This window comes from Oncorhynchus mykiss, chromosome 8 (genome assembly GCF_013265735.2).
Source record: "Oncorhynchus mykiss isolate Arlee chromosome 8, USDA_OmykA_1.1, whole genome shotgun sequence".
Taxonomy (NCBI): Eukaryota; Metazoa; Chordata; class Actinopteri; order Salmoniformes; family Salmonidae; genus Oncorhynchus; species Oncorhynchus mykiss.
The window spans coordinates 61,384,186-61,395,702 of record NC_048572.1 but is presented as its reverse complement, the minus strand read 5'-3'; the positions used below and the strand labels follow the sequence as shown (position 1 = coordinate 61,395,702).

At 39.1% G+C, this 11,517-nt stretch overlaps 1 gene segment (V, D, J or C); it reads right to left on the bottom strand.

The window, feature by feature from the left end:
- Positions 1 to 772: 772 nt before the first annotated feature.
- LOC118965628 lies at positions 773 to 11,252 on the bottom strand. The segment is given in 4 exon segments: positions 773 to 814; positions 10,033 to 10,314; positions 10,736 to 11,046; positions 11,189 to 11,252. Coding segments are annotated over 4 exon segments (684 nt in total).
- Positions 11,253 to 11,517: the final 265 nt, after the last annotated feature.

The following is an 11,517-nucleotide window of genomic DNA, read 5'->3' as shown; positions in this document are numbered from 1 at the left end:
GAAGAGTAGTTACAGGACAGATTTATGACATCACCCTCCAACCCAAACACTTTATCTGTTGTTGGAGTAATGTCATTATTAACATGACTGCCACCTGGAAAACAGTTATGAAAACAGGAATTACTATCATAAAATTATCATAAAAATCTATCTTATAGATCTTTATCTTTATTTAGTTTATTAAAAATTGACAAAAGATCCTCCACTCTCAAGTAACTACATTGGATATGTGATTGGATATGAAGAATAGTATCAAACTCACCCACTAGTGCAAATATTAAAATGTATCCTAGTAACATGCTAGTAAGTGTTATTTAACACAGTGAAAACAGTGAACACAAGTATAGTTATGACAGAATGACTCCCCTGGTTTCTCACTGTCAGCTACAAAAGGCATTTATTTTCCTTTACCTCAATTATATAGCACCTCCCAGTGACTTAAACCACAAGTCCTGTATACACCCACCCACATGCACACAGTGATTTTGTAAGGGGGCTGTATATCCTGTTGTCACAGTGGGCCTCAGAGCACAGTAGTACACAACAGAGTCAGACAACTGCACCCTCTGAATCATCAAGGGGACTGATTGTGTCTTGGCATTTAGACTTGCATTGAATCTCTCCTTGAACCCTGCGGATCCAAAAGAATAATGTCTCAGCATATGTTTAGGGAAGTCATTAGCTTCTTGTTTGAACCAAAATAGATATACATCATTATTAGCACTGGTGTTATATTGACAACTCAGTGTTACCAGTCCTCCTTCGGTAGCAATCACACCTCCTGGTTGCTGTTGAACATGGTCTCCTGTACACTCTGGAAGACAAACAAAGATAAAGTGAGTGATGATGAAAGTTGAAATTACATAGATGATGATTATATAACCAATGAGAGAAAAGGTTCCATCATACCGAAGCAGAATACATCAAGATCCAGCCAGAGGATCTCTACCTCTTACTGTGAGATACAGTAAGAGGTAGAGATCCTCTCTCTCTCTTCCATGTCCATCTCAGCCTGTATATCACCATCACCATCAACTGACAGACATGAAGGAGGAGCCTGTTCAGAGACAGGGAAGATTGTATAGAAATGTATGAGTCAAAATTACATTAGCACTCTCTGCAGTACATTAGACAAAGTGTAAAGCCTACATGTCTAGCTCATATGATATGATTAGCCTAAAGGAATTTACAATGACTTAAGTTCCATGAAGTATGTATGATTAATTTATTTATATGAAGAAGATTTAAGAAGAAGTTTTAAAACATACAGATATTATATTATAATTCATGTACAAACACTCATGTAATCTACAGAGTTTCAAATTCAGGTCTACTACTGTACATAATGTATATTAAAATTTGTGAACCAAAAAGTTGTGAGTTTGAATCACATCAGGGACAAATTTAGCATTTGAACTAATAACACATTTTCAATTACTTACACATTTTTTTGGTACTTTGCAACGACTTAGCTAACCCTTCCCCAAACACTTACCTTAACCCAATAACCTAACTCCTAAACTTAACCCTTACCTTAACCCTAACCTAGCCTGACACCTAACTAGAATTCATAACATATATTATGTTTTTGCAAATTCATAACATGTAGTACGTTTTGCAAATTCGTAATTTATACTACATATTGGATATCTCGGATTTACATACATTTGAATTATTCTGTATCTTAGACCAGGTTGTTATACAGTAGAAACGGAGGAGCCTGGTTAGAATAATGCCGGTACCAGTAAAGGTAAATATATAATTTCTGCTTATATCAAATGAGCAGCTCTGAGTCACAGGTATTCCCTCTGTACTGATCACTTCATTCTTTACAGGAGGAATGTGATCCCCAGCAATCTGTCCTGTAAAGAGAATATAGAAACAAAATAAATTGACAGAAGTTTAAAAAAAGTAACTTCCATCAGCAATACAGGCTCACTTATAACATGTTGTAAGGCTCACCTGTACACTCAAAGATTGTTTGGATCACGCGGAATGGGATTTGTTCCGGGTAGCTTCTGAGAATATTATGGACATGTACACCGAGACGGTCACTGAGTTTATCAAGAAGTGTATAGGATATGTTGTACCCACTGTAACTATTATAACCTACCCTGACCAGAAATCATGAATAGATGGCATCATTCACGCAAAACTGAAAGCACAAACCACCGCATTTTTCCATTGCAAGGTGACGGGGAATATGGCAGAATACAAACAGTGTAGTTGTTCCCTCTGCAAGGAAATCAAACAGGCAAACATCAATACCGAGACAAAGTGGAGTCGCAATTCAATGGCTCAGACACAGGGTATGTGGCAGGGTCTACAGAAAATCATGTACTACAAAAGGAAAACCAGTCACATCGCTGACCCAAACGTCTTGTTGCAAGACAGATGCCGGCCCAGATGGCATCCCTAGCCGTTTCCTCAAAGCATGCGCGCACCAGCTGGCTGGTGTGTTTAAGGACATATTCAATCTCTCCCTATCGCAGTCTGCGGTCCCCACATGCTTCAAGATAGCCACCATTGTTCCTGTACCCAAGAATGCAAAGGTTACTGACCTAAATGACTATCGCCCCATAGCACTCACTTCTGTCATCATGAAGTGCTTTGAGAGAGTAGTCAAGGATTATATCACCTCCACCTTACCTGTCACCATAGACCCACTTCCATTTGCCTACCGCACCCAATAGGTCCACAGATGATGCAATCACCATCACACTGCACAATGCCCTATCCCATCTGGACAAGAGGAATACCTATGTGAGAATGCTGTTCATTGACTACAGCTCGGCATTCAATACCATAGTACCCTCCAAGCTCGTCATCAAGCTCGAGACCCTGGGTCTCGACCCCGCCCTGTGCAACTGGGTACTGGACTTCCTGACGGGCCGCCCCCAGGTGGTGAGGGTAGGCAACAACATCTCCTCCCCGCTGATCCTCAACACTGGGGCCCCACAAGGGTGCGTTCTGAGCCCTCTCCTGTACACCCTGTTCACCCACGACTGCGTGGCCACGCACGCCTCCAACTCAATCATCAAGTTTGCGGACGACACAACAGTGGTAGGCTTGATTACCAACAACGACGAGACGGCCTGCACTCTGCCCTGGACAATAGGAATACCTATGTAAGAATGCTGTTTATTGACTATAGCTCAGCATTCCACACCATAGTACCCTCCAAGCTCATCATTAAGCTTGAGGCCATGGGTCTCAACCTTGCCCTGTGCAATTGGGAATTGTGTCCCGGACTTCCCCCACGTGGTGAAGGTAGGAAACAACATCTCCATTTTGCTGATCCTCAACACTGGGGCCCCACAAGGGTGTGTGCTCAGCCCCCTACTGTCCTCCCTGTTCACCCATAACTGTGTGGCCATTCACACCTCCAACTCAATCATCAAGTTTGCAGACAACACAACAGTAGTAGTGTTGATTACCAGCAATGACGAGACAGCCTACAAGGAGGAGGTAAGGGCTCTCGGGAGTGTGGTGTCAGGAAAACAACCTCAACAAAACAAAGAAAATGATCGTGGACTGTAATATCTGTAATACCTTATGTAATACCTTATGTTTCACTGAATTGTGGCTAAATGACGACATGGAAAACATTCAGCTGGTATATATATATATATATACGTTGCACCGGCTAGATAGAACAGCACACTCCGGCAAGATGAGGAGGGCAGTCTGTGTATATTTTTAAACACCACTTGCCAAGAGAGTTTCAATTTTTTTCATGGCTGTTTATTTGCCACCACAGATGGATGCTGACACTAAGACCGCAATCAGTCAACTGTATAAGGAAATAAGCAAACAGAAAACCACTCACCCAGAGGTGGCGCTACTAGTGTCCAGGGACTTTAATGCAGGGAAACTTAAATCTGTTTGACCTAATTTCTATCAATATTAGCTACCCAGACTATTTGCATTGTGTTCTGCTCCCCCCTACCCGCCAACCTCCTATTTTACGCTGCTGCTACTCTCTGTTCATTATCTATGCATTGTCACTTTAAATATACCCACATGTACATATTACCTCAATTAGCCTGACTAACCTGTGCCCCCACACATGACTCTGAACCGGTACCACCTGTTATTTTCACTGTCATTTTACAGATTTAAATATATATCTCTCTCTATATATATATATATATATATATATATATATATATATTTCTTTACTCATCTATTATTTACCTAATACTTATTTTTTTCTTAAATTCCACTGTTTAGGGCTTGTAAGTAAGCATTTCACTGTGAGGTGAAATACCTGTTGTATTCGGCGCAGGTGACAAAAAAAACCAGATTTGATTTGGTCAGGAAATTTCCAACAAACTCATCTTAAACAAGTAATTTATGAGTGTACTAGTTTTTGTACATCCTCTCAGAGACTCTGTTTCACCCTCATTTGGGGGGTGTACTCCTCCTTGTTAGGAGTCCCACTATCTCCGGATACCATTGCTGCAGAGGAAACAATATAATAAAAGTGATTGAAGCTTATTTTTTAATACTTTTTAGAAATCAACTTAATTATTGACATTTGAATGACAAGGGGACTGATTTTGATGCTGAATTAAATTCAGTTAAATTGAAATGGGCATCGGATCTCCCCTGGAATTCAATGGCATTATCCAGAACTAACCTGCTTCAGCAAATACTTTGTGAAATCATTAGCTCCCTGCTTGTACCAGAACAGGTCTAGATTTCTGTCCACAGTATCCAATTGACAGCCCAATGTGACCTATTCTCCCTCAGTAGCGATCACATCTCCTGGTGGCTGAATGACTGAGTCTTCTCCTCTGCATTCTGGAAAATAATGTAATACACATTTGTAATAGGGAGAATATAATCAAGCAACATGATTGAGGGAAAAATATGCAGAAAATTAATACTAGCATTACACAGAAATTGTTTTTTTTAAATTAACCTGTCTGGGAACGGGGTTCCAATTGCGGTTCCACTAGTGGAACACCTCGCCAACAGCCAGTGAAATTGCAGGGCTCCAAATTCAAACAGAAATCTCAATTCAAATTTCTCAAACATACAAGTATTAGACACCATTTTAAAGATAAACTTCTCATTAATCCAGCCACAGTGTCCGATTTCAAAAAGGCTTCTCAGCGAAAGCACAACATATCATTATGTTAGGTCAGCACCTTTTCACAGAAAGCATAAGCCATTATCCAACCAAAGTGAGGAGTCACAAAAAGCCGATCTAGAGAGAAAATTAATCACTAACCTTTATTCTTCATCAGATGACACTCCCGGAACAACATGTTACACAATACATGTATGTTTTGTTCGATGAAGTTCATATTTATATCCAAAAAACCTCAGTTTACATTTGGCTTTGCCTCCAAAATATCCTGTGAATTTGCACAGAGCCACATCAATTTACAGAAATACTCATCATAAATGTTGATGAAAATACAAGTGTTATACATGGAATTAGATATTCTTCTCCTTAAAACCTCTTACTTCTACCCCCTCCTTTTTCAAACATTCTGTTAAAAATCGCGCAATTTTTCAGCGTCCTGCTACTCATGCCAGGAATATAGTATATGCATATGATTAGTATGTGTGGATAGAAAACACTCTGAAGTTTCTAAAACTGGTTACATCACGGCTGTGACTATAACAGATCGTGTGTTTCATTGAAAAACGCAAGAAAAACTGCTCTCTGAAAGCTAAAAATAATTTCCATAAGTCACTTTCATGGGTTGTTAAAAGAGGACAAAATTTAATATCGACGTGCATGCAATTCATACAACTTCCACACGATGTCGCCATTGTCGTCATTTTCAATTGAATTTTTTGTTGGAAAATCCAACTATCTGGCTTCCGTTTCTTCCAGTCTCCACCAGGACGCTGTAAATGTGGACATTGGCAGCCATTGATTTGCAGACAAGGAGCTATTGAATATACATCGCCCTGTAATCATTTTGATAGATTATAAACGTTTACTAATACCTAAAGTTGGATTACAAAAGGATTTCGAAGTGTTTTGTGAAAGTTTATCGTCGACTTTTTTAATTTAAAAAAATGACGCAGCGTTTAAAAACAATGTTTTTTTCTGAATGACACAGCTTCCATAGAAAGCTATTTTGGGTATATATGGACCGATTTAAACGAAAAAAAGACCCAATAGTGATGTTTATGGGGCATATAGGAGTGCCAAGAAAGAAGCTCGTCAAAGGTAATGAATGTTTTATATTTTATTTCTGCGTTTTGTGCTGCGTCGGATAAGCAGAGTCTTTGTTTACGTCGCATTCAGGCATTTTGAGGTGGTGCATGCTATCAGATAATACCTTCTCATGCTTTCGCCGAAAAGCATTTTAAAAATCTGACTTGTTGGCTAGGTTCACAACGAGTGTAGCTTTAATTCAATACCCTGCTTGTGAATTTTGATCAAGGTTTGAGTTTTAACGAGTACATTTAGCATTTAGCGTAGTGCATTTGCATTTCCAGGTGTCTACTTGAGACATCTGCGTCTCAAGTAGAAGAAAGAAGTTAATGCCACCACTGTGTCGGATTTCAAAATAACTTTATGGAAAAAGCAAATCATGCAATGATCTGAGTACAGCGCTCAAAGTCCAAAACAACCCAAACAGATATCTGCCATGTTGTGTAGTCAACAGAAGTCAGAAATAGAATTATAAATATTCACCTCCCTTTGATCTTCATTTGAATGCACTCCTATGGAATCCCAGTTCCACAAAAAGTTTGTTTTGTTCGATAAGGTTCATCATTTATGTCCAAATACCTCCTTTTGTTAGCGCTTTTGGTAAACAAATCCAGTTCTAAAGACTGTTGACATCTAGTGGAAGCCTTAGGAAGTGCAATAAGACCCCACAGACACTGTATATTGGAATGGCAATGAGTTGAAAAACTACAAACCTCAGATTTCCCACTTCCTGGTTGGATTATTTTTCGCCTGCCATATGAGTTCTGTTATACTCACAGACATCATTCAAACAGTTTTAGAAACATTAGTGATTTCTATCCAAATCTACTAATGATATGCATATATTAGCCTCCGGGCCTGAGTAGCAGGCAGTTTACTCTGGGCACACTTTTCATCCAAATGTGAAAATGCTGCCCCCTAGCCCAAACAGGTTAACCTCTACAGGATCAGTGGGTCCCCCACAGGATGGTTGAGCTAACGTAGGCTAATGCTATTAGCATGAGATTGTAAGTAACAAGAAAATATCCCAGGACATTGACATATCTGATATGGGCAGAAAGCTGCTGCCATCATTATGGCCTTTCACTTGCATTTCAAAGATGATTGTACAAAGAAATGTAATATCTTTTACCAGATCTAATGTGTTTTTTCTCCTACATTAATTTCACATTTCCACAAACTTCAAAGTGTTTCCTTTCAAATGGTATCAAGAATATGCATATCCTTACTTCAGGTCCTGAGCAACAGGCAGTTAGATTTGGGTCTGTCATTTTAGGCGAAAATTCAAAAAAAGGTTCAGATCCTTAAGATTAACTCTGCCTTAGAAAGCATTGAGGACGAGCTTACACCAGGCTCTCTAAGAGTGTAACGGCCGTTGTAGGTGGAAGAAGGTGAGGACCAAGGTGCAGTGTGGTATGAGTCCATATTTATTAAAATGAACACGGAAATAACAAAAAATACCAAAGAGTAACGACCGAAAACAGTTCTTGCTGGTGCAGACACACAACAGAAAACAATCACCCACGAAACACAATAGAAAACAGGCTCCCTAAATATGTTTCTCAATCAGGGACAACGATTGACAGCTGCCTCTGATTGAGAACCATACCAGGCCAAACACAGAAATAGCAAATCATAGAAAAACAAACATAGACAACCCACCCAACTCACGCCCTGACCATACTAAAACAAAGACATAACAAAATCACTAAGGTCAGAACGTGACAAAGAGTCTTATATAACACTATCAAATAGTTTTTGTAAGGGGGTTGTACTGTATATCCTGTTGTCACCGTGGGCTTCAGAGCACAGTAGTACTCAGCAGAGTCAGACAGATGTACCCTCTGGATCGTCAAGGGGACTGATTTGGTGATGGAATTGAGATTGGCATCAAATATCCACTTGAATCTATCATCAATACCCCCTGGTCCAATTACATCCTTCTGCAAAACATATTCAGGGTAATCATTTGTGGATTTAATGTACCAGAGGATGGAGCTGATAAACTGGTGTTATATTTATAGCTGATAGACATCTTCTCCTTCATAAGCAGTCACTTCTCTCTTCGACTGAGTAACACAGTCTGCTGCTCTGCATTCTGGAAACAAAGAAGAATGCCATGGGACTTTAAGGTTCTATATGACATTTTTGTGGAACATGTGTTAGTCACATTCTATCTAATTGATCTTTGGATAGTTCTTCGTGGTCTGCGTAGTCAGGTTTTTGGAAGTTTATTATAGGTGAAAAAATAAAAACTATGAAGTTCTATCTGCGTAAACCCATTTCAACTTGGTGCTATAAGGTTTTATCTGCAATCCAGTCACAAGCCTGAGCAAATAAAGACAGACCAATCAGAACACGTCTTTGCCATCTCTCTCTAAGTATGGTCTAAGCTGATCTGGCCAGCAATAATGGCATGCAAGCAAAATAACAACACTGTCAGAAGTCTTAAAGTAAATGATGTTGTCACATCGTTGTTCAGTGATGATAGTAATTTTCATGATGATCATAATACATTTCCTAATGTATTTGATGAGGTGTTACTACTCTATCTTGGTCAAATAGTATTATCATATTATTTATGTATTCAAATAGCTACAGTTTTCTTAAAAACTGAAAATGTCTAATTCAGAAGTGTCAGATAGAACCAAGATTGACATTTCAGAGGAGTGAGGTTCTATCTGTAATTGAAACACCCTAAACAAACTGACTTACAAATGTCTCAGGATTTTGATAATCTGCACTTTAGGTACCTTTAAGGTGATAATGTTAATGGGTTAAGAAAGAAGAATTCATTCTAAACAGTTCTGAGATGTTGAATGTGAAGCTTTGATGCTCCAATTACTTTGCTTTGCTCAGAAAGAATCTTAAAGTCCCATGGTCACAACATGTCAGGATTCCAGTAACATCAGGGTATTGAGAAAAAGATCCTGAGAGCCGTATCCTACCAAAGATAAGTGCAGCAAGAGGAACAGAGGTCCACAGCCAATGTCACATAATTATCATAGGATACAAAGAGCAAGACACACTGATGTTACAATATAGAAACTGGTGTGCTCGCTTGATTCCTGTCTTAGTGGCAGCACAGGCCTAGATCATGCAGCACAGCACAGAGGGGATGAGCAAATACTGTAGACAAGTCATTTTAAAGTAGAAAGCAACACTTTCTTGGTGATCTAGCCAACTTGTTGTTGATGCTGGCTTTTCCATTACGCTGTACCCAATACTGGATATAATGTAGCTTTTTCTAAATTCATCTAGACCAACTCTAAAAATTAAACAATGGTCTATTTTCTAATCCATGAGATATTGTAATGGCATTTTAATGTCTTTTACATCTACATTTACAACCTGGTCTCAGAGCATTTCGTGTTATCCTGTAAGTAAAGCCAAACCAGTCCATTTCGTATGATATGTTACAATTCAAATGCTATGTAGTAATTTGTGGATGACATTTGAAAACATACAATATGTTATTAATTTGCAAAATGTACAATTTGTTGTGAATTTGCTAAATGTATGATATGTTACAAATTCCAATGTGTTGTGGCTGATTTTTCCCGGATTTACATTTACTATGTTACGTCTAGTCTATGAGACTAAGATGACATTTAGAGCTGAATTGGAAGAGGTAACTTTATTGGCATAAAAAAAGACTTACTCTACAATCATCGTCATCATCACTATGATTATCATCATCTGCTACCGCTAGTCTTGGTAGTATCAAGGAGGTAGTGAGAAAATTACTGTGTCAATTTCAAAGTGGTGTTGTATACTGTACAAACCGGTGTATTGTCATTGTGTAGCTCAGTATGTTTTTGTAAAGGGGTTGTATCTCCTGTTGTCACAGTGGGCTTCAGAGCACAGTAGTACACAGCAGAGTCAGACAGCTGCACCCTCTGGATCGTTAAGGGGACTGATTTGGTTTTGGCATCTAGATCGGCATGAAATCTCTCCTTGAACTCAGTAGCATTGCCCCCAGTTCCAAAATTGAACCTCATAAGCATATACTTGAGGTAGTCGTTTGCTTGCTGTTTGTACCAGAATAGATATGGATTTGGATCGTCTGTTTCATATTGACAGACAAGTGTTATTTGTCCTCCTTCAGCAGCCGTCTCAACTCCTTTTGTCTGTAACACTCTGTCTCCTCTGCATTCTGGAGAGAAATTATGTAAGTAGAAAAAGAAAGGGTGTTTGATGATTTATACCCATTAAATCATTGGGAGCATATAAAGTGAGCAACTTTCTCTGTTTTTCATGACAACATAAAGGGATAATTAAAGCAATGGCAGTAAGCAAATCAAAAAATGTATCATACCCCAACAAAATGCAGAAAGAATCAGAATATTCTTCAGCCAAGATTCCATGTCTACTGTGAGATGTGTAGGTGAGGGGAGAGCAAACACACTTGTATGTGTCAAAAGCTTTTGAAACCACTTCTTTAACTCTGCCTTAGGAAGCATTGAGGAGGGGCTTCCACTAGGCTCTCTAAGAGTCTTATATCACACAAACAAATAGTTTTTGTAATGAGGCTGTATATCCTGTTGTCACAGTGGGCCTCAGAGCACAGTAGTACCACGCAGAGTCAGACAGCTGCAACCTCTGGATCATCAAGGGGACTGACTTGGAGTCTGCATCGAGATGGGCATGAAATCTATCCTTGAACTCAGTGGCATTTTTACTTCCAAAAGAAAAACGGCCCAGCATGAACTTTGGGAAGCCATTTACTTCATGCTTGTACCAGAACAGGTAGAGATTTCTAGTATCATCTGCATCAAATTGACAGTCCAGTGTGATCTGTTCTCCCTCAGTAGTGATCACATCTCCTGGTGGCTGAATGACTGAATCTTCTCCTCTGCATTCTGGAAAATAATGTAATACACATTTGTATTAGGAGGAAAATAATCAAGAAACATGATTGAGTGAATGAAAATGTATGAATTTAATACTGGTAGTATTGTACTGAAAAATATGTTACAAATTGGAAAAAGTATATTATAATACCATAACAACATGCAGCAAGAATCAGTAAATTACTCAGCCAGGGTCCCATGTCTGCTACTGTGAGATCAATGGGAGAAGACTAAAACCACTCTGATGTAGCTAGGCCGTGATGACACCATGAAATCCTTCTCTCCTCCTCTTTTTGCACATTGTCAAACATTGAGAATCCTGTGACAAACACTCTACAAAATTCAGCCTGGAATGAAACCTCCACTGCATCTCATCTGTATTGCTCCCTTCTGAATAACAATCTCTTCTCAGGACATACTGAGGAGAGTTCCAAGCTAACTGGATATACCCGAAGAGATCAGGAGATGGACTTCTGCTTG